Source organism: Hipposideros armiger, unplaced genomic scaffold (assembly GCF_001890085.2).
Source record: "Hipposideros armiger isolate ML-2016 unplaced genomic scaffold, ASM189008v1 scaffold_242, whole genome shotgun sequence".
Taxonomy (NCBI): domain Eukaryota; kingdom Metazoa; phylum Chordata; class Mammalia; order Chiroptera; family Hipposideridae; genus Hipposideros; species Hipposideros armiger.
In genome coordinates, this window is record NW_017731592.1 from 1,731,077 (window position 1) to 1,754,333 (window position 23,257).

At 55.7% G+C, this 23,257-nt stretch overlaps 1 protein-coding gene across 3 annotated transcripts; it reads right to left on the reverse strand.

Annotated features, from left to right (window-relative positions):
* Positions 1–7,377: 7,377 nt before the first annotated feature.
* PDLIM7 (PDZ and LIM domain 7) lies at positions 7,378–22,950 on the reverse strand. 3 transcript variants are annotated; one of them, XM_019655655.1, is made up of 13 exons: positions 22,851–22,950; positions 21,787–21,893; positions 18,103–18,254; positions 17,994–18,024; positions 17,100–17,116; positions 16,702–16,838; positions 16,507–16,543; positions 15,420–15,481; positions 15,034–15,271; positions 13,885–14,065; positions 8,070–8,190; positions 7,863–7,978; positions 7,378–7,718 (listed from the first exon to the last, which is right to left on the reverse strand). In XM_019655655.1, the coding sequence occupies exons 2-13, from the start codon at positions 21,880–21,882 to the stop codon at positions 7,632–7,634; spliced, it is 1,275 nt and encodes a 424-aa protein (XP_019511200.1). In that variant the 5' UTR covers positions 21,883–21,893; positions 22,851–22,950; the 3' UTR covers positions 7,378–7,631. The 3 variants fall into 3 exon arrangements, with proteins under 3 accessions (XP_019511200.1, XP_019511199.1, XP_019511201.1); XM_019655654.1 differs by lacking the exon at positions 17,100–17,116 and adding an exon at positions 17,470–17,588; XM_019655656.1 differs by lacking the exons at positions 7,378–7,718; positions 7,863–7,978; positions 8,070–8,190; ... (2 more) ...; positions 15,420–15,481; positions 17,100–17,116 and adding exons at positions 15,889–16,239; positions 17,470–17,588.
* Between the last annotated feature and the right edge of the window lie 307 nt (positions 22,951–23,257).

Consider the following 23,257-nt stretch of genomic DNA (forward strand, 5'->3'; position numbering starts at 1 on the left):
CCTTCCTGCTTCCTTTGACTTGTCCCAGCTCAGAATTCCTCCCACCTCCCTGGCCCTGGCCCCCTTCCCAGCCTCCTGCTCACTCAATTTCACATCTACAACACAAGCCCCACATGCATGCCCTCCCTTCCTCAAATTCCTGTCTCTTTTCAGCCACGCCCTCTTTACCATTTATATTTTTATATAAGCTTCTCAACTCAGAATAGTTTTAGATTTATAAAAAATTACAAAGATGGTACAGAGAGGCCTTATATGTGGAACCAAGAAGGTCACCTGCTTGGCTGCCCTGGAGCCCACCCCTTCTGGTCTTCTCACCATTCCCCCTCCACAACATCTTCATCCTATAATTTGTATATCTGTTACCTGTCTCCCCCTGTCCCTGTCGTTCCTGGAAACCCACACACCCAGCCTTGGTGGGTGGGTGTTGGATGCTTCCTTGGGCGTCCTCCCACCAGGCCTTTGTGTCTATCACCCTCAGCACTCTCCCACCCAGGAAGTGAGCTTCTCTAACACACTGGGAGGCTGGTCTGATGGTTTCTGGGTTCCCAGAGTGCAAAAGTCAACAAAGAGGGAGAATTCAGATCTGAAGCTGGTCACTTGCTGTGTGATCTTGGCTAAAATGCTTTTCCACTCTGAGTTTCCTTTTTGGTAACATGCCGTGAAGATAAAATGTAACTGGATGGAGGCTTAGAAAATGAGAACCCCTCCCTTCCTTTTCCCAGCCCGGTCCTCCTCCCTCCCAAGCCCATCTTCCCTTCTGTGCTCCCCACTCACCTCAGGGAAGCCTTCAATGCTGATACGTTGGCCTCAGGACTTTTTTAGCACTGGCTTGTGGAACCTTCTCTGCCCTCACCCTGACTCTGCAAGTTCATACCTTCACACCTTCAAAAATGCCCCTTCATCCTTGCAGGTATGGGCCCTGGCACCGGGCCAGCCACTTTCCCCACATTAGCTCTGCTCCTGACAAGCCAGTTGCTGCCCAGACCTTGCTAACCCACAGACCTTGCTAACCGTGTGACCTTAGACTCTCATTACTTGAACTTTCTTGCCTCACTCATCTCCAGCTACAAAATGGGGATGATAATGATGGTACCTACCTCATAGGGTCTGTTTGAGGATGTTAAAACAGTATCTAGAAAGTGCTCAAAAGGCAACTGCACATAGCAGGTACCATTGAGATGTTGGTTGTTATTACTATTTTACAGATGGGAAAAATGAGGCCCAGAGAGGGACAGTGAGTTGCCCTGAGGGACAGAACTGGTGAGTGGCAAAGTCTGGATGGGAACACAGGTTTGTCCCACGTCACTTCAGTATACCACATATCCTCCCACTTCCCCTTCTAGCACCCCCATTTCCACAAGTAGGGGCTGGCCTGGCTTGGAATTTAGTCAGGAGTAGTTCCTCACGCTACAGCTGTAGGGTCTAGGGAAGAATCAGAGGTCAGGAGTCCTGGGCATGGAGGACGAGTGCCCAGTGCAGTGGATGTCCATGGTTAGGCATCCCTGTTATGTAAAACTTCCCGGGGCCAAGAGACTGAAGAAAAAGGCTGACAACTCCAGCATTATATCAAGAGTTTATTAAGAGAACTTACATAAGAGGCGCATCTTGGGCAGTGGCACTGAGGTGACATGGAGCCATGAGAGCCAGGCCACGTGGCAGGCTCTAAGGGTTATGTAGGACAGGGCAGGATGGATGGGGCCCTGGGGTATGACCCACCCAGATAAGGGGAAAATGCCTTACATGCTTGGGGGGCGGGGTATGCAATGACCTGTTCCAGGTACCAGCAGGAGGTGGGGCACAGGGAAGGGGTCCATGGGACAGTCTCTATTCCGGTCCAGATCTATTATAGCTGGATCTAGCTCAAGGGTCTCTCCTCCACAATTCCTACCCTTATCTTCCCGCTGATTTTTCCACTACAGGTTCCAGAGGGGAGCACGTGATCCAGGCCGGTGGGTCAGACCCAGTGACCACTTCAGGGATGGACACTTGACCCAAGTCAGCCCAATGGGCATCAGCCCCGGGACTTTTGCTGGAATCATTAAGAAAGCCTCCACTGGGGCTGCTGAGTTGGCAGGATGTGGGTCTGGAGCTGGTTGAGGGGTGTCTTTGCCAATAATGGGGAGAGCCGCCTAAGAATAAAGCCAGCACTTAGGAAAGCAGTGCTGAGAGATGGAGAGAGAGCAGAGAGACCCACAGTACCAGATCCCACCATATCTGAAGCCATTAACCTTCTCAGTTAAATGAGATAAATTCTCCCCGTTTCTGCTAAACTAGTTTGAATTTCACTGAAAGAGTCCTTCTTAATCTACCTAGTCCCCAAGTAGTGGTCATTTTTGTCAGTGGCAAGAGGAATGGGTGAAAGCTGAGTTGACATAATCCCCCAGGTTTTGAGCATGAGACCCAGGCCCATCCTGGGACCCTCCCTGACCACTCTGTAGCTACCCCACTGCACAATCTCCCAGGGGTGGCCCCGGACTCCTGAGTCCTCCCCAGGCTCCCAGCAAGCTTCTTCTCATCCTACCAGGGCCCCTGGAACCCTACCTCCCCCTTAGTCCCCAGCTAGGGAGGGGCCCTACCTCCACTCTCGGTTGGCTTTGGACTCAGGCCCAATCAGGTCAGAATCCCAGGCCCGCTGCTGCTCCCTGCTTGCATGGGGCTGGCCTCAGCTCCCTTCCCATAGCAGGGCTACCTGGAGGGGTCCACAGGGTGTTGTGTACCTTGTATGTGTTCCAAGGCCACGCAGGGCCTGGCACTGAGGAGGCAGCACCAGAATAATCAGTTCCTGCCTGTTCTCTGCACTCAGTTCCTCTCCTTCTACCGCCTCTCTCCCTGCTGACTTTGAATGAGCTCCAACTGCTCTGAGCTGGAAAAAGCCCCTGTCTTACACACTGCTTCTTCAGTTGCCCACTCAGCCCCCTACCACGGGCTCTGCCCCTTCACCTGGGGAGACTACACTCTCCAAGGGTGCAAATGGCCTCCCCTACCTGATACAAGGACATTTCCCAGTCGCCCTGGCTTCCACCCACACAGCCTTGCACCCCAGCTTTGGAACACTGATTCCTGCAGCTCTATGATGGGGGGCAGCCAGGAGGTGCAGTGGGGAGCACTTCGGCCTTGAAGCAGCAGACCCATACCACTCTGGCTGGGTGGCTCTGGCCAGGTCACTTTCTGTTTCTGAGCCTCAGGTCCCTCATCTGAAATATGCACTTAATGACATCTCTGTTAAGTGTGTGTTCATGATTAAATGACATACCATATTTCTCCATGTATAAGATGCATCTTTTTTCGAAAAATTTTGGGTGTAAAAACTGGATGCATCTTATACAGTGGTTGCAGATTTTTTTACTTGCATTACCCGCTTTTTCGCATTTGTCTTTGCGCTCAATGTTTTGTACTTGTTACCGGTATATTACGGTAGGTTACGTTTTGCTACGTTCTGCCCAGAAATGGCTCAGAAAAGATTTTCGTACAGTGCTGAATTCAAGTTTGAAGTGATGGAAATCGTGCTGCTGAATGTAAGTTTGGTCCTCCTCCAACTGAGAAAACAATCCGAGACTGGCTACGGGAAGAAGAAACCCTACTAAAAACGCCACAGCAGAAGAAGGCCATGAGAGGCAATGATGAGGAGTTGTATGAATTATATGATGAATAAAACTTGAGTTCAATAACTTTATGTAATACATTTTTTTTTTCAAATCTGGGGTCCAAAAATTAAGGTGTGTCTTATACATGGGAGCGTCTTATACATGGGGAAATACGGTATACTCTTAAATGATTGCTCTGTGGGTCCTAGCAGAGGCAGCCATTCAGAACAGGTGCCCCATGCTTGTTTTTACTTCCATCTAGGTGAGTTCCTCTTTCCCGAGATTCAGTCCCCAGCTCTCTGCTCTTCACCCTACTTTCCCCTTCTTCAACCACCTTCCCTTGGCAGATACCTCCCAGTTTGCTCCCTTCACCCTTCTTGGCGCTCAGCTGTGAGTGGCTGCTGGTGGTCCTCCTGGTCACCACAGCCCAGCCTGCTGAGAGAGCTGTCCGCACTCTCTTGTCCGCACTCTCTTTCCACATCCTCACCACCTTCCCCCTTGTTCCTCTAACCCTGGCAACCGCCCCAACTCTCTGCTAAACTGATCTGGCAAATGTCACCTTGTTGCGAAATGCCATGGGGACTCCTCGACCTTATCTGCCTGGTTGACACTGTTGGCAGGTTCTGGAAACACTCTAGCTGAGCTGGCTGCCCTGCCCGGTCATCCAGCCCACAGCTGTCTGGTTGTTCTTGGCCTCTGGCGGCTCCTGCTTTCTTTGCACAGAGCTGAGATGCTCGTGCTTCCTGGTCTCCCATATGTTCTCTATGTTGGGGCCCCAGCTGTGCTCACACTGGATTTGACCTGTTTAATATTATTATTATTATTATTATTATTATTATTATTTTAAGATTTTTATTGGGGTATTGGGGGGATGGGAACAGTGCTGGGGAATTGGGGGAAGGGGAACAGACAAGTTGCTGTCGTTTTTGTTCTTCAGTCTAGTTGTAGAGGACGTTGCTTCACTGGCCCAAGTTGGCACCATCATTGTGCTCTTCCCGGGCGAGGCAGATCAGTCGCCGGCTTCTGGACGGCCGCTCACTGCGGCTGCTGGCCGCTCACGCTGGCTGCTGGCCACACACGGTAGCCCATGGCAATCCACTGCCACAGGGGCTGCAGCCTACGCCGTCGCCGGCGACTCACGGCAGCCCAGCTTCAGGTGGAGCTGTTGTTCAGCATCTTAGCTGTAGAGGGCAGCGTCACTGGCCCTCATATGTGGGATCCGAACCGGGGCCCTCTGGCATCCCAAGCCAGCCCCTAACCATCGTGCCACTCGGCCGGCCCCCGTTTATTATTTTTTAAATAGAATTTTTAAAATCTAATTTAGTTGCCAACATTACAAAGCCACACTTCACATGAAAGTCTGAATCTGTGGACGCTGTCGATCAACTGGCAGATCTGGCCACAGCTGGGTATTCCCATGTAGCAGTCCTAGGTTGAGTCTGAGGGTGGCTGCCCTAAGAAGGTGGGAAGGCTCCCATGAGACAGCTCCCAGCAGCACTCATCATCTGCCCCTGTCATCTTGCTCTCTTGTATCTATGGAAACCAAGGGTGGACTGAGGGCTTCATGGTTCAAGAGAAGTGGGAGAGAGTACACTTTTTGTGGAAGTGAAAGATACTGTTTAATATGCTAGGGATATCTAGGTTGAAAGAAAACCACATTCCACCTGCTTTCCTTCTGGTGTGACCTGCCTGTTCCAGCTCCCCAGCCTTCTCTAGGCATCAACTACAAGCATCTGTGATAACTGCCCCAGACCTGTCCCAAGCTCTTTCCAGAATTGAATCCAAGGTGAATCCAGACTTCAATCTTCAGCTGCTCCCTGAATTTGTTTCCTAAATGTTCCTCAGGCACCTCGTTCAGTCTCCTAACAAACATTTATTGGCCATCCACTATGTCAGGCACTGTTCTCGACTCTGGCAAGACATCATACAAATAACACAGGAAGCCCTGCACCCATTTCCCAGAGTCCTCAAGAGAACACAACAGATCCTTCTCTTCTCTGTTTTTGTTTTAAACTTTATTGGGGAACAGTGTTTTTTCCCAGGACCCATCAGCTCCAAAGTCAAGTCATTGTTTTCAATCTAATTGTGAAGGGCACAGCTCAGCTCCAAGTCCAGTCGCTGTTTTCAATCTAGTTGCAGGGGGCGCAGTCCATCATCCCATGTGAGAATCAAACTGGCAACCCTGTTGTTAAGAGCATGTGCTCTGGGGCTGGCTGAGTGACTCAGTTGGTTAAGAGCACAAGCTCTGAGAAACAGGGTCGCCAGTTCGATTCCCACTTGGGCCAGTGAGCTGCTCCTGAGCTGAGCTGCCACTGAGCTGCCAATAGATGGCAGGATGGCTCAGCTAGTGAGAGCACGTGCTCCTAACAACAAGGTTGCCGGTTCAACTCCCACATGGGATGGTGGGCTATGCCCACCCGCAACTAAGATTGAACATGGCACCTTGAGCTGAGCAACTACGAGCTGCTGATGGGCAGCTGGATGGCAACTGGACTTGGAGCTGAGCTAGCTGCGCCCTCCACAACTAAGATTGAAGGACAACAACTTGGCTGCTCCCCTTCCCCAATTCCCCGACATTGTTCCCCTTCCCCAATTAATAATAAAATCTTAAAAAAAAAAGTAAAAATAAAAAGAGCATGCGCTCTAACCAACTGAGCCACGCTGCCCCGATCCTTCTCTTAAAGGGGATCGGCCCAAGGACCAGTTGAGAATGCCAACTTCACATGTTCATGCCAGGGGACCCGAAAAACAGGTGGTCACAGGCATGCTGAGTCGTCCTGGCCTAGTTTGGGCCCTCTCCTCAGTCCCTCTCCAGTCCAGGCTTGGGGCAGGATGACAGTCCCCCTAGGGTGGTGGAAGGTACCAGTAAGAAGCGAGAGGCAGTGCATAGACGGGGCCAACACCAGTCAACAAGCATCAAGGTACCAGGCAGAAGCAAGCTTCCCAGTGGGGCACTGACTGGTGAATGGGGCTCAATGCCAGTCAGTCCCAGGGCAGTACAACAAGCTTCAGGCCTGGCTTCCGGCCTAGATCATAGCTCAGTGGCTGTGTGACCTTGGTCAGATCTCCTAACCTTTCATCTATAAAGTGAGAGTAACTGCAGACACCTCACAGGGTTACTCAGAGGATGGTGTAAGCAATGGCTGGTATATTCCAGATGCCTAGCAAACTTGCCTGCCTTCCTCTCACCTCACCCCTCATCCCCGGGGCCCCCACTCTAGGCTCCCTGAGACCTGTCACTGCGTCCTGTCTCTGCCATGTCACTTTTCGCTCCTCCCTTCCCCCTGGGCCCTACCCCTCCTCCCAGGCTCCTTCCCTCTGTCCACCCAGCTCCCGGCCAGGGCTCTTTCTACAACACAAGTCTGAACTGGTTGCTTCACTATTTCAAACTCTTCTGTGCCCTGACCCCACCCCCCAACCTGCCCTCAGGACACAGCCCCAGCTCCTGAGGCTGCCACTGTGGCTTCCCAGACCCTGGGGCCACCCCTCCAGCCCCACCTTCCTCTGCAGCAACTCTCTAGCAGATGGATGGCAGCTGGCAACTGAGTCCCACCTCTGCAGATCACCTCAACTCCTCTTCTCCGACCTCCACACCACGTTAGACTAGGCTCCCCCCACTTCTGTGGGCATCTGGGCCCAGCACACAGGATCCCCCTTGCTCCCTTCCCTCCATTAGCCTATCACAGTACCACCAGGATGGTCAGCCCTAGGAAAACCAGCTTAATCTACCCTTCTGTGCGCCTCAGACCCCACCATTCCTGCCGCACAGGAGGAAGCACACACGGGACACGGGTTTATTGTGGGTAAAGGTTTACTGTGGCACTGGATGTGAACAGGGGCCAACGTGGCCAGCACCGGTGTGTGATGATGGTGGAGGGAGTGGGGGGGAGGTGAAGGGGATGGGTCAGGGCCCAGGGAACCCCAGGCTTGGGCCAGGAGTTGGGGTTGGGGTGACCTTTGCCAGCCCTACCCAGAAATCTGAGACGATGACTCCAGAACCAGAGACCCCTTTGGCTGGGCAGCGAGGCCGCAGTGGGTTGGAGGGGCTCAAACGTGGGAGAAGGCGTGGCTCTTGCAAAGGGGCTTGTCCTTCTTGGAGTAGAAAGTCTTTCCTTCCAGGTTGATCTGACATATCTGGGGACAGCCAAGGTCCAGTCATATGGGGTTGGGGGGAGGCAGAAGAGGCCCCTTCCCAACCTCTCATGAATCTCAAAGGCAGGTGGTGGGTGAAGAACAGAGGGCACTGGGGGTGGGGCCCGAGTCTGAGGGGGCACTCACTGCACACACGAAGCACGTGTCATGCCAGCTGAAGCCCAGTGCCTCCAGGAAGCGGTCCCCAGCGTCGATCTTGAAGTCACAGCCTCGGCATTTTGTGCCAAACATCTTCTCATAGTCTGGGGGAAATGGAAACAGAGAGAAAGAGAGGCTGTGTTCTCACCTGCCCTCACCCCACCCTGCCCCTTTTACCTGGCCTGGACCCCTTACCTCGCTCGCAGTAGGGTGCCCCTTCCTCCATGTAAAAGGCCCTGTTCCGAATGGGTGTCTTGCAGGCCGTGCAGGTGAAGCAATGCACATGCCAGGTCATCTTCAGGGCATGCATGATTTCCTGGGAGGCAACAGTCACCTGGCAGCTCAGTCCCCTCTTCTCCAGAGCAGGGGACACAGCTGGCCCTGGGTCCTCTTCCTTCCCATGGTAATGTTATGTCCGCACACCCATCCTCCCTCTCCATCTCCACCTGTGGTGCCCACTATGCCTCTGACTCGCCATGTCCAAAGCTCAGCTCCCAATCTCCGCATCCCAAACCCGCTCCTTCCTCAGCTGTCCTCATCTATTTTTGGCAACTCCATCCTTCTATCTGCACAGGCCAAATTCCCCTTTCTTTCACACCCCACATCAGGTCCACCAGAAAATTGTTGGGTCCATCTTCAAGATGCATCCTGATTCTGACTGCTTCTTATGGCCTCCCTAATTCAGGATGTGAGTGTTGGACATTCCTGCACAAAACCAGCCTCGGTGCTTCTTCCTCTGCTCCTAAGACTAATATCAACCCGGGCCAGGTCACGCTCCCCTCTGCTCCACATTTCTGAGCAAAACCCAGAGCCCTGGGAAGGACCCAGAGGCTGGCAGGTTTGGTCTATCCCTCTGCTCCCCCCACATAGCTTCTCGCCTGTGGTTGAAGTACCAGGCACCCTATCTTAGGGTTTCACACCAGCTGTCCCCTCCCTCTGCCTGTTATTTGCAAGGCTCAGCCTTTACCTCCTCCAAGTTTCTGCTCAGATGTCACCGTATCCATGTGGCTCACTCTGACAACACCGGCTCATACTCCAACCCGCCTTCCCAATGCTACACTCCCAGAACCTTTAACCTGCACTTTCCTTTAATGGCAACACTCTTACTAACATACTACTGGCAATTTATCTGTTAGATCTATTGCTATCATCTGCCCCTCCACCCGCTTCTTCCTGCTCAAATGTAAGGTCCAGGAGGGCAGGAAACATCAGCTGTCCTGTTAGCTGATTCCCCACCAGAGCCTGGCCCTGTGGGTGCTCAAAGAGCTCTGAGTTGGCCTGCTCTGCTGGAGGGCGTTGGAAGCAAGGACTCAGCAGCCCCAACCCCACCTCCAGCCAACCCAGAAGCAGCATTCAGACCTGGAGCAGGCAGAGGGCAGTGTGGAGCCTTAAGCCGGGGGGTGGGGGGTGGGGGTGTGTGGTGTGTGTGTGTGTGTGTGTGTGTGTGGTGGTGTCAGATCTGTGGGTTCAGCTTTTCTTCTTAGCTGGGTGACTTGGCCATCAGCTTTAGCCTGACACTTGGTTTGTTCCCTTGTGAACTGGAACCTAATCCCATTCTTGGCAGGATTGTCATGAGGATGGCCCCACATTTGAAGCTGGGAACCCGACCCAGTGCCTGCCAGGGCCAGGTGGTATACAAGATAGGGCCCTGTGGGGACTGTCATGGGGAGCACCTATCCTGGCTGCAAGGGCTTGCTGACCGGTTCATTCAGGAATGCCTAGAGAGCTCAGGTTGAAATCTTATGTGTTAAAGTGAAATGTGACTTTTAAATGCTGGCCATTTTAAAATGACAGTATGGACCAAGTTAGACCTAAGCGTGGGCAGCATCTAGCTCTCAAGATGGCCCTTTTGTGCTCTGTACAACATCTATGTCCCATTTCACATACACCTCACAACCACCCTGGCCAGGACTTAATGCCACCCCCATTTGAGTGAGGCCCAAAGAAAGCAATTTGACCCAGGTGACACAGCCAATGGATGGCAGAAATGGGTTTTGTGCCCACATCTGGCTGACTCCACAGCTGGCTCTTCTCACTGCCTTGTGTTGCCTCTTTTCAGGGAGCAAAGGGTCAAGGTGAAGGAACTCTGCTGTCCGCTGATAAGACAGGGGCTTGGGGCTTCTAACAGTATTCAAAAGAACCCATGAGCCAGTTATCAATGTCTATGTTACCCCTTAGCTTCCTAAATCTGTCTGCCTCATCCACCCCCACTGCCCCAACCCTGGGCCCGGCATCCTCCATCCTCCTTCTCTAGCTGTTCCCCTGCCCCAGAGGCTTGCTGAGGCACACCTGACTTCACCAGCCCCAGCTCCAAACTCCTAACACAGCCCCTACCCACCTCTCCCATCTCACTGCACACCTTCCCAGGTGTTGCCTAGTGACACAAGCTAGTTCCTCTGCTTGCAGCACTCTCTTCCTGATCCATCTCCAAGTTAATTCCTACTCATTTTTTTTTAAGCTGGGGCTCAGTTAGAGCCCATGTGGGAATCAAACCGGCAGCCCTATTGCTCAGAGCTCGCACTCTTGAGCAAGCTCGTAACCAACTGAGCCACTCAGCCAGCCCCCTTACTCAGGTTTTAAGTCAGCTTAGAGGCCATTTCTATTCACTCCTTCAAGTGTTTGCAGACCACCTCCCCTGGCCCAACCCATGGAGTTCACATCTCAGGAAGAGATGGGACAAAAGGACTAGGGGGTAGTGTGTAAACTAAGGGTGTCTGGCCTGGTGGGCATCAGAGAAGGTATTCCTGAGAAAGTAATATTTGAGTCCCAGATGAGAAGGAATGAGGTAAGAGGGTGCTAGCGTTGCTGGCAGGCGACAATCTGTGCAAAGGCTGTGAGGTGGTGGTGGTGGGGAGAATACTACGTTGGCAAAAAGAAACAGCACCTGTGGTTGGATTACCGGGGTGAGGGGGGCTAGTGGTGAGTGGTGAGCCTTGAGAGCACAGGGTCCCAGACGGTCCCCAGACCACAATGGGTCCCCCCTCTAATGTGTCCCCCACCCTCCAGAGTTTCTCTCCAACTCCACTGACAATCTGATCACTGTGTCTCCCCATGCTCCACACTGAGCTCCGAGCACAGGCAAAGTCCCCAGTGCCAGACACAGCTTGTGGCAGGTTGGGGAGGTCATCCTCTGGTCCCCCACCCCCTGAGGGTGAGGTGGGGGCTCCCTAGGCTGTCAGGCCCTAGAATCCCTGCAAGAGGGGGAGCTGAGGCCTCAGGGTTACTCTATGGAACCAGTGGCTCGGGCCGGGGCAGGGGCAGGGGCAGGAGCATGGTCTGGCATCAAAGCTTACTCCAGACCCAGGAGCCAGCCTGCCCTGTGAGCCAGCTCCTCATCTGTGGCCTGGGAGGTAACCCTGTACCCAAGGACTTGCAAGGGTGGGGTGAGGTAGGACAAGAGAACCGTGTAATATAGGCAGAACAGTAGGGCCCCTACACCTGAAACAAACTAACCAAAAAAAAAAGACAACAAAACAGTAGAGCCTTGATCTGTAGTTAGCAAATCCAGATGCCCAGTTCAAGGGGTCCTGGGATCCAGCCCATTCTTCTAGAACAGTCCAACGGGGTGTGGCCTAGGTTGGCTGGGAACTGGCTGTGATCTTGGGCAAAATTCCCTCATCTATAAGATGGAATAACCAAACTGACTTCATAGTGTGATTGTGAAGCTGGTCGCCTACACACAGTAAGTGCCTCACATCAACTATAAGGACAAAGGACAAAAACTGTGATAATATCCATTCTCCCATGTAATGATGGAACCCCCACTTTTTGCTGGGCACATAGCTGCCCCAAACAGACTATATTTCCCAGCCTCTCTTGCAGCTCAGTGGGGTCATATGACTACGTTCTGGCCAATGGGATGGAAGCAGAGGACTGGGTGGCAGCATCTTCTAAAGATGGCTACCATGGGCCTTCCATTCCTTCCTCTTCTTCAACTTCCTGCTGGCTGGAAGGTGGAAATTTTGGCTGAAGCTCCAGAGCCATGGACTGAGTGGTAAGTAAGCCTGTACCAAGAAGGGCTGAGCAACAAGACACAGGAGCCTGGGTTCGCCGACCAGTTCCAGATGCCCACCTCTGGACTTTTTTAGGTGAGAAATAAGCGGTCATCATTTTGAGTTCTCTACCACTCATGGTCAAGGTAACCCTCACTAATATGAGTATCACCACAGAGCTCTCTGGCCACGCCTGGCAGCTCTGCCTCTGGATTCAGAAATAAGAAGCATGAGTGGCACGAAGAGCACAAGCTTGAGTCAACAGGGTCTGAGGCTCAGCCCTCCCACTCTGTGCAGACTTGGGCAGCTTCTGCCTGTCTTTGGGCTTCATTTTCCATGTATGGGCAACAAGAACCCCCTCAGCTTGTCACCTCTGTCTGTTCTGTATCCTTTCCCCTGGTTCTGCTCTCAGTCTGACATCCTTCATGTGCCCCTCCCCAGTGCAGGACCCACACTTGTCTCTTCACGAGGTGTCCCCAACATGGGACACTGCCCACACTTAACAAAGAGAACAAATGGGGGAGGTAGATGGCCTGTCACTCTTAGATCAGATGATGTGCTGATCTAAGTTCCAAGCCCAACTCCAGTGGCAGGTCGGTGGCACCACAGGAAACTCGGCCAGGCTATGCTGTGTGTGTAGCCTCAGTGGGAAGACTAGGATTTTGAATCACAAGTTTCGAGTCTGAATTTTTGGCTTTGCCACTTACTAGTCCTGCAACCTTCAAGCACATCAAGTGATCTCTGAGTCTCCTGTTTTTCTTATGCATCAGGGGCGCAGACATTGTGGACCAGCCTCTCAAAAGTCTATCACAACTAACCCCCATCTTCTCTTATGGAGCATGAAAGCCAAAGTACTGGGTTTGACCTGTGGCCCAGGGGCCCAGAGGGTAACAGTTCCAACACTGAGATCTAAGATGCATGCTTTCTTCCAGAGTCAAAAGGCAAAACCTCATTAAAAGAATCCCATTTGTCCCTTCCGCTTCCTTCCTGTCGGCAACAAGAATACAAGGCCTGGAGCTTGAGCTCATCTGGTGACCATGATAGGATAAGCTTGGGGACCAAGGTCTGCATGCTAAGGATGTGGGAGCAAAGAGGCAGGAAAAGCCTCTTTGAGCTGCTGTTCCAGCCCTGGAATCCTTATAATTTAGGTATAACCCCTTCTGCTTAAATCTCTCTCGTGGGGTTTTCTGTTATTGTAGCTGAATGCAATGCCACTGACACAGCAGCCACCTCTTATTTTGGCCTGACCGGCACTAACTTCCCTTCTTCAGGGAACATCATATTAGTTTTTTGTTTCGTTTTTTTTTTTAAGGAGGGTGCAGCTCAAAGTGGCCCATGCGGGGACTGAACCAGCAACCTTGTTGTTCAGAGCACGCACTCTAATGAACTGAGCCACCCAGCCGCCCCATCATGCTAGTTTTAATTCAGGGAACCAGTCCTCCCTCATTCTCAGACTGTAGTTCAGGTGGGGCTGTCTGGTTTCGGCTTCTGGGTGGGTGGCACCCAGGCCTGGCCAATCAGAGTCACGGGGTTTGGAGTCGGAGATGGGCATGTGACACCAGCCAGGCCAATGAGCAGCAGCACTGGGATTTGTGATGCATCCACTGGCCCAGAAGTGTAGCCCTTGTTCACTCTGTGGTGCTAAGCTGGGGAGGTGTCACTTGAAGCCGCTATGGCTCCATCTTTGTTGCCTTCTAGGGAAAAGGCAAGCTGGGAATGAAACCAACACAGATGAAAACAGAGGCAAAGGGTAGAAAGAGTCCTGATGATCTCAGGACCTGCAGCAAGATGGGCCTAAAGTTAGCGTCCCCTGGGCTTGCCAGTTTTTTGAGCCAATACATTTTTGTTATTAAGAGGATCCTGGCTAATGCAAAGTGAGGCCAACAGAGCAGCCCATTTATTAGGCTGCAAAGGATCCCAGGGAGAGCCCCCAGGTGTGGGCGTCGCTCAACCACTTCTCAATGCTATCTGGGTCGGGGTCAGGCTTGCTTTCCCACCCATCCGCCAGTCCCACTTACGCCTGTGATCTTCTTCTTGCACTTGGCACAGTTGGGTGCATAGCGCATGTCATAGCAGGGCGGGCAGAAGGTGGCACCCTTCTCCTCGAAGAAGCCGCCCTCTTCCAAGACCATCCCACACTGGCTGCACACAAACTCCTCAGGGTGGTATGCGTGGCCCAGTGCCACCAGGTAGCGGCCCCTGAGGGGGAGGGCAGGGCAAATGAGGTGGGGACTCCTGGCTGAGCCAAAGGGGGTTTACTGAACACCTGTTCTGAAGCCTGGAAGGGGAAGTCCATTCTCCCCATTTCCCAAAGAGGAGAGAAAACAGAATTGGGAGGTGACTTACCAAGGTCACACAGTGAGAATGAAGCTGCATTGCTTTGTGACAGGAAATGAGGGAGTGGGGCAGTGCTGGGACAGGGAGGAGGGTTACACTGGGTGGGGCTGCTGACTTGGGTCTAATGAGATAAACCCACGAACTGGAGCCCTGGGGGGCAGGAGGCCCAGAGTGCCAATGAGCCCTAAAGACGAGTGGGTACCTGAGCTGACCCTGGTTCCCATTCTGTCCTACCTGTCTGTTCCATCTGGTCCCAAGTCCCAGATAAATGGGGGTACTCTGCAGAGCTTCAGAACTGACAGCATTCGAGAGCAGGGCTGGGGCTGAGAACTAGGTAGACTCCAGAACCTGGTACACTGATTCTGGGGGGCTGTGTGACCCTGCTGGGTCCCAGGGAGCAGTAAAGAGGAGGGGCCTCTGGCATGTCTGTTCTGATAGCAGAGGCTTAGCGGAGACAGACTGAGTGAGCAGGAGGGAGAGGCAGAGGGGCTGAGAGGGGCTGAGAGGGGCAGGCCCTCCCTCACCCGAGAGCAGGAAGCCTAGCGGTGCAGTTCTGATGCATCACTGGCACTTCCTCCATTTCACAGGGGCAAATGCTGACAGAGGCTGAGGGGAGGAAGCAGGGAAGGAGGGAAGTGACGCAGGATTCAGAATCTGAGGACCCAGGCCAGGTCCCTACCCCCACTCCAAATGCAAACTAAATCCTATCCTCCTGTAGCAGCAGCTGAGATGAGTGGGGAGATAGATAGGGGAGCAGAGGTTGGAAAGACACTAGGACCAGGCGTCAGGACAGGAAAGGCCAGAGTAGGAAAAAAAACAGAGCCACCCACCGGATGACCTTGTGGCACTGGTGGCACACGGGAGTCTTGCCATTGCTGCCACCGCCCCCTCCTGTGCCCCCTCCAGCAGCTGCCTGCACGATGGAGGTGCGGTTCTGCAGAGGAGTGGGTGTGGCGGGTTGACTGTGCCGGGTCAACACCGTGCTTGTCTTGTCTGGGGCGTAGCGCTCAGCAAACGCAGGGTCCACAGCCCAGGGTGGGCGGCTGGTGGGGCTGGGGGTTGTAGGGCCTGCCAGGGCCAAGGAAAGTGATTCCAGGGGGGTGCCCAGGGATGGCAAAGGACAGGGGGTAGAGCCCAGGGCAGCTTGGGGGAGGCCCACCCTCCCACCCCCCTGTGGCTACCCACCCTTCCCCAGGCCCAAGCCCACTCTCCTCACCAGGCCAGGGTTCCTGGGGTGTAGCTGAGGCTGGGACTGGGGCTTCTGTCCTGGGCACCTGGCTGCAAGATCTGCTATTCAAGGCCCTGCACAGCTGGGGCTCCTAATGTGACCCCTGCCCCCCAACCTTGCTTCTGCTGGCCCCATGGGAGATGCCTGGGTGCATAAGAGCTGTTGGGCTGGACCCCAGGTCCCACTGGGTTAGGGATGGGTAAAGCAGCTTCTCTTAGCCAGGTTCCAGCAGGCTGGTCTGTTGTATAGGGCTGGGAGGTGGAGCAGGGCTCTTCTGGGGCAGCTCTTGGGGCTCCTTCATTCCTGTGATCCAGCTCTGATGACAAGGCCCCCTTTGCCAGGTATCCCCTCCCACTGAGACCCAGACTGGCAGGGTTCACACTGGGTCTGAACCATCTAATACTCCCACACCCAAAATACAAACCCAGCCCACGAAGACAGAAAACAGGCAGAGAAAGCAGGGCTGAGAGTGTTTATTTCCATGCCTGAGTCAGCACAGACCTGACAGACAGCAGTACCAGAGGGCAAAGAGGGAGGACAGTGGCAGACAGAGCCAGGCCTTGTGCCAGGCAGGCAGCCAGGGCCGGGACAGCAGGAGGCTCAGTCCAGGGGCAGGAAAATGATGGGTTAGGTAGGCAGAAGCTGGGGTGCCCTGGGCAGGAGGAACACAGAGAGAGAGGCAGAGAGGGCAGCCAGCCGGCGAGCGCCAGGCTATGACTGCACGTTGAGCACGTGGGCAGAGCGCTGGTGGTGCCAATCCCGGAGGCGGGTGTAGCGTGGGCTCTGCAGCTCCAGGACATACTTTTCCCTAAGGGGCAGAGAGAGAAGGAAGAGGAAGTAGAAGGAAGGAGAGATGCAAGGGAGGAGGGAGGGAGAAGGAAGGAAGGAAGGAAAGAGGAAAGGAAGGAGGGAGGGAGGGAGGGAAGGGAGGAACGGAGGGAAAAAAGAAGGAAGGAAAGATGGAGAGATGGAGAGTGGACAGCCCCGCCTGGAGACCCCCAGGAGCAGACACAGGGTGGTGGCTGAAATGGGAAAGGCAGGAGATGAGACAGAGGTGCTCGTGCCTGTCTTTTACCTTGACTTCTTCAGGTGCTCCTCATCCGGGTCTTGCACTGAGAGGGCAGAGGCAGGCATTGACCAAGAGAAGGCAGAAGGCCACCCCAGCCCTGAGCCCTGGCAGAGGGTCACAGGGTGCCGAGTGGGCTCCAGGTGAGCCCATACCCAGGCTGGGGTCCAGAAGGAGAGTGCCCTGCCCTGGGCTGCCACTTACTGAACTCGGTGCCCGTGAGGTGGGCGAGGATGCGGAAGGAACGGGACTGGCCTGTCCCGGGCCGCGGCCGCCAGTCCTCCGTGTCCTCCATCAGCCGCTGCTTGCTGGCATCTGGGACCAGCAGTCGGAGCGGCTGTCTGTGGGGAGGGTGTGGCTCAGAACCTCATGTTGGGGGCGGGCCGTGGGGGCAGACCCTCCCTGGAATTGGTACATGTGGGCATAGTGATGAGAAAGTGGGGAAGGGCAATGCTGGGGCTCTGCTGAGTGGATAGGGGGGTAGAGAAGTGAGAGGGGAGGAGGGCAATCAGGGTGAGAGGAAGCCAGGGTGGGGAGGGGCCACCGCCCAGATGCCAACAGGAAGGAAGAGAGGAACAGGCAGAGGAGGGGGGCTCACTGACTTGTCAGGGGTCTGCACCTGTGAAGGAAATAAGACAGATGGGACAAAGGAACAAAGGGACAGACACAGGAAAAGAAAAAAGATAGCAAGGGGTCAGAGTGGCCAGGGGCAAGGCTGCACTGAGTGTCTAGGGCTCAGTGGGCCCAACACCACACCCCAACCCCAGGCCGCGGGCGGTCGGCGCTGTCTGGCTCTGAGCTTCCAATAGGGCAGGAGCCACACCCTAGGATGGGCCCTGAGCCTGCAGCCAGCCGCCAGGGGTCACTGCCAAACGGTGCTAGAAGGCCGGGCTGGGCGCAGAGCAGACAGAGCAGCAGCGAGTGGACGGACAGATAGACTAATGACGTGGGCAGTGGGCAGGCGGGACGTACCCATTCTGCTGCGGGGCGCTGTCAGCGGGCAGGGGCGCCCCGAAGGGCCGGGCCGTCTTGTTGAGGGAAGCACTGGGTGCAAAGGTGTACCGCGGGGGGTCCGCGGCAGGGGCCAGGGCCTGGGCGAAGACAGAGCGGGACAGGGTGGGGGCAGGACGGTGCGGGGGCAGATGGTGGTGGGACCCTGGGCCTGAGATGGGGGTGCCCCCTGGCGCAGAGAGGACAGAGGCACTCTAGCCCCGCCCCCACACATCTGGATGAGGCTTGGGGGGAGGGAGCGACTCAGGTTTCAAGGGGCCCACTTGGGAGTGATGAACTCAGCCCACAAGGCGGCTTACAGCACAGGCCGGCAGAGGCAGCGTGGACAGACAGGCAAACATGCGTGGTGCCAGGACCGTGCGGCAGCCCCCAAACAAACTCCCAGTTCCCCACCACACACTCTCTCTGGTGCCAGGGATGGGGGTACCGAGGCTGAGAATCCAATCCCACCCCACCTGCCTGGATGGCCCAGGCCAGTCACCTACCTTCTGCGGTTTGCTCTGAGCCGGCTGAGCCCTGGAGAAGAAGGGGAAGGAATGAGTGGGCCAGGCCTGAGGGTGCTCCCACCTGCCGGGTGGGTTATAGCTCACATACCTGCTGAGACCCAGGCTGAGGCGCTCCCCACAGGCTCGGATCTTGTTCTGGGCTTCGATGTGCGTGAGGCTTCCCGCATTCTCACCATCGATGCTCAGCACCCAGTCGCCCACTGCCACGCCGGCTTGTGCAGCTTTGCCTCCAGGAGTGAGCTGTAGAGAGACGGGCACAAGACTACAGACCAAACTGAGGCCAACAGTTGTCAACCTGCTTAAGCTGCCCCACTTCCAGAACCCAGAGGCCTCTTCATTCAACATATTCTGGGCAGCTGCTGGATACTAAAGAGATCTGGGAGGGGTGTGTCTCAGCAGTTTCACAATCACTGTGTTTATTTAGTTATTCACCTCCATGACCCTCCCCACACTCCAGGCTTCTCAGCTCCAACCACAGCTGGCCCAGGCTGTTCAACCACCAGGCATTCCCTCTGGTTTATGCATGTGGCAAGTTCCTCCCTGACACCCCTGGGTGCTCTCACTGACCTCTTACACTCCCAGCAACCCTGGCCTTGGGGCCATGTGCAGGGATCTGCCAGGACCCTCTGAGAGCCAGGAATAGGCCCCCTTCATCTCCAGGTTCTCAATGAACAGTGCCTGCCTGAAGGGGGCCCATGGTGTCAGCTGGGGCTTCTTGGCTGTAAATGAATGTCACCCCAAGCCTTCAATTGCCACATCACCCATCCCTCCGATTCTTTGGGCTCTGGTTGGGGATTCCTGGCTACTGTGGCAAATGAGGGGCAATAGTAGGCTGGAAGGAATGGTCTCCACCAGTGTGAGCTGTGACCATCAAGGATGACTTCTGGAAAGTGCTGGGCCTTGGTGAAAAGAGTGGCATGTGCTGCCCAGGGGGTGAGACAATCCATTTATGAAGGCCTGAAGGTGGGGCGGGGGTGGGCGGAACCAGGATTGGGCCTTGAGGTTGGAGGGGCCATTAGCAGTTTGAAGGCCTGGGGTGGGGTTATTTCCCAGGTCCCTGATAGAAGTGACCTCGACAAACCCCACTGGGCCCTGCCTGATGGGGGTGGTGCTGCTGTTCATGGCTCTAAGTCCCCAGGTCTGCCCAGCCATCTGACATGAGTGGGCTTTCTGTGGGGAAGTATTGGAAGAGAGATTCATACTTCACAGCAGGGAAGGGGTATAGTGGAGGGGTGGGGGGTACAGGCTACCTACAGCCCCAGGAGGCTCCTCAGGTGGGTTGGTGTGCAGACAGAGGGCAGAGGGACCAGATTCGAGAATGACAGCACTGGGGCAAGAAAGGAGAAAGGGGTTTGATGGCTCTATTTCATGCTTGAGAGTAGGAAGTGTAAGATGGGATGGCTCCTTCTTCACCTGCTAAATAGTAAGATTTTATGGAGCACATAGTATTGACACTGAATCCTCCAACAACCCTGTGTAGTAGTCTGGGATGATACCCACTTTACACATGGGAAAACAGAGAGGTTAAGTAACTTGTCTCAAGTTGCCCAGCTAGCAAGAGGTAGGGCCAGGACCCTGACCCTAAGGCTCTACTACACCAAGCCATCTCTGCTGAGGGGCCCAATTCATTGGTTGGCCTACCTGGAAAGACTCCCTGAGCCCCCGGGTTGAGTTTGGAGCCTGGATCCCCTATCTCACCTTTAGTTCAATCTAACCCCTTAAAATGGGCATGGGAAAGTGACACCCTTGAGGGGAAGTGACTTACTCAAGGTCACGGTGAGTCAGTAGAAGGGAAACCTGGTCCAGCCACTCCCTACCCACAGGGCTGGCTCCTGGGAAGTGTGGGCTGAGCTTGAGGTGGGGGTCTTGGGTGGGCAGGAGCCACTGGATCCCAGAGCGGGTGGGGAGCAGGAGCTACCTTCTTCCCAAGAGTGGGAGTGAGGCGGACAGGAAGCACATGAGGGCTAGGGGAGTGGTCAGAGAAGTGGAGAGAAAAACAGGAGAGAACCAGGAGGGCAGGAAGGGATGCTGGCTGGAGAGAGAAGCAAGGAGGCCAGAGGGACCAAGGAGGGGAAAAAAGCCAGGGGGCTGGACGCTGCATGGGGTGGGGGGTGACTCAGCCTGAGGGCTCCACTGAGCAGCCCAACCCCCCAGTCCCAGACGTTACCTCATCTCCCAGGCCTGGGCCCACAGCCAGCCCGAGTCCCTCCCTCCATGCTGGGGTCAGAGGAGAGGAGAGAACCGCCCCAGCTCATAAAAGACCACCCCACCCACCCATCCACTAGGGCCCAGGTCCAACTCCAGGGCTGGGCTCAGATGATGGCCCCACCCACATGCTGGGGCTGCTGACAAGGGAGCCAAGAGTGCCCCCAACAGGCCACATCCCAAAGTTCATCCCCCAGGCTACCACGCTGCCTATCCCCTCCAATGAAGAAACTGAGTGAGGCTCAGAGGCCAGCCAAGCCCTACAGCTCCCCAGCCACACTAGCTAGCACTTTCCCAGGGAGGGGTATAAAGGATAGGTTTTCAGGGCTGCAAGGCTTGAGGATTGTATAGGGGGGTATGTGCATGTGGTAGGGGGACCATTGCCTTTAGCTACCCTGCTGGCCAGGCAGTTTCCAGGGGAAGCCCTCTGAAAAGTCCCTGGGAAAAACAGTAACCAACTCCCTGCCCCAGCCACCAAGCCCAACTCCCAGAGACAGACTCCGCCTTGGGGCACCTCTAAGGCTGGGCAGTGCCTAGACAACCTTCTGGCCCCCTCTGGGCTGTGCTTGCCCTGGGTTTCCTGCCAACAGCTGCCTGCCCACCAGATGCTTGGGTGGGCCTCTCTGGACAGGCGGATGTGGGGGCAGGAAGTCCCCACCCCCTCCTAACCCCTAGGCTAGTCAGACAGCCCAAGGGCAGGCCTCACTGTGTTTGGGTAGGCAGTTTGTTCTCTGTGCCCTACAACTGAAGCCATGGACTGGCGGTCACCAGCTGAGGCACCCAATGATGGGGTTCAGGGGTCCAGGCCTAGGCCAACCTTTTTCAGCTCTGCAGACTACAGCCACCAGTGGGCCATCCCAGTGTGGGGTTGCATTCTTTGGCTTATAAGGCAATCCCCCTGCCACAGGGAGGAGCCAGCCCCCAGCTCCGCCCCCACCAGGGTAGGCTCTCAGGAGCTGAAGTTAGAGCCCTAGATCTCATTCCACACCCACGTGGGGTCAAAGGCCACTGCATCCCGAATGGGACCAGTGGGTGGGGATGGAGGTCCTCACACAGGCTGCAGGACCCGCCCCCCGTCCTACCCACAAAAACTGCAGCTACCCCAGTGCCTTAATTTCAATACCTGCTTAACCACGGAATCTCAGAAAGAGCCCTTCCATCTCTCAGCCCTGAATTCTCTCATCTGGAAAAACAGGATGATAATGGCTATTTTCTGGGTGGCAACGAGGTTGAAGTGAGATCCTGCAGTCAAGAGTGCCCTGCCTGGAGCCTGGCTCCACATATTGCTCCCTCAAGCAGCTTAGACACTTTCTAGAGACCTCAGAGGTAGCCCCAGGAGCTTCATGGAATATCATCAGGTCTGGCGCAGTGCTGGGGAAGTGTGGGGCTCCTCTCCCAGTATCCCAGTTGGGGGTCTTCATGGCAGATGCCTGCCACACCTCTGGACCTAGATACCTCCTGGCCTATTGACCCTGTTTCACTCCTGCTCAGATCCCTCCTGCACCTCCCATACACACTTGAGCACCCAAAGATTCCTGAGGGAGCCCCTTCCCCAACCTAGGCTTACCCGAGAGATGGAGAGAGGCACATTGAAGTCCTTGCCCCCCTGAAGCCGAAAGCCCCAAGGTGCTGGCCCCTCCAGCACCACCTTGAAGGAATCCATGGTGCCTTCTCCTGAGAAGAGAAAGGTGAGTGGCTGGTATGGTGGGTGCACAGGCAGGCGAGCTCCGTGCAGCAGCCTTGGACCGGTGCCAGGCAGGCACGGGCAGACGCTGGGCAGACGCTGAGCAGACCCAGGGCACAGGTAGGCAAGCACCTTGTCAGGTCTGTCTGGGCTGTTGGCAGGCAGGTCTCACTATGGAAAGACAGGAGCAACCCCGCTCCCCCAGGGACTGTTGAGGGTGAGCGGAGCCGCATCTAGGCTTGAGGTTCTTTTCATCCAGGAGTGGGCGGCAGAGCTAATGTGGCACGGCCTCCCTCAAAGCCAGCCTTGAATTTCGTACGGTGGGGTGAGTCAGGGGCCGGCGCTCCTCTCCCCCGCCCCCAGGTCCCAGCAGGCAGGCCGCGGCTGGAGCCTGCTCGGACTATATAAGGCGTGTAAGCTGACACTGTGCAGAGAGCCAGCGGAGGGAGCACCCGGGGGCTCGGGACTCGGGGGGGGAGGGGTAAGGAGGGAGGCGGCTGGAGTGGGTCCTAGCCATTCCGGGACCAGTCGAGCCAGGGCGGGACCCCTGGGCGCTGCAGGAAGGGGAGGCGGGCAGGGGTGCCGCCCCTGCAAAGATTGGTGGGGGTTTGGACCCCAAAACATGGCCAGAAAGGGGATTCATCCTGGAGCTCAGTGGGAGGGGCGCCTCCCACACAGGCCTGCTATATTCAGACGTGACTCAGTTTCCCTCGGGTCCCCCTGCCTGGGCTCTACGTATTGGCCGAGTCCCGGGGCAGGAAGCAGGGCAGGCGCCAATCGGCCCCGCCGCAGCAGGCTTCGCGGCAGGAAGGCGGAGGCGGGGTCGAAGGCAGGGGCCCGGGCCCGCGGGAGGAAGCTCAGTGCTGGCCATGACCCCTAATGCTCTTTGTGTTCCCCAGCAGCCCCCTCCCTGGCCCAGCCCCAAACGCCCGCGCGGTCTCCAGTACCTGCGCTGCCCCTCCGGGGCGCTGCTCTGCAGCGGGTTCCAAGGAGCCGCGTTGAGACCGGCTGCCGTCTTCTGACCCCGCCCCCGCTGCTGCTGTCCGCTTTGAGACCGCGGAAGGGGGCGGTACCCTAGGCCACGCCCCATCTAAGTCACGCCCACGACTGACCCCTCTGGCCGTGGGAAGCCCCACCCAATCCTTCCGCCCCGCCCAATCATGAAGTCCGATCACTCTTTGAGCAGAAAAAACACAGCCCACCAGGGGTCCGCTCGCTGAGGCTGGGGCTGGGGCGGGGCCTGGATGGGGTCTGGGCGGGGCCTGGGCTTCGCGACGCCACTCGCCCAGCCCCTTGCGCCTCCCGCTGGCCGACTGAGAAGAAAGCCAGCCGCCTTTGGAAACAGTTGTCTCTG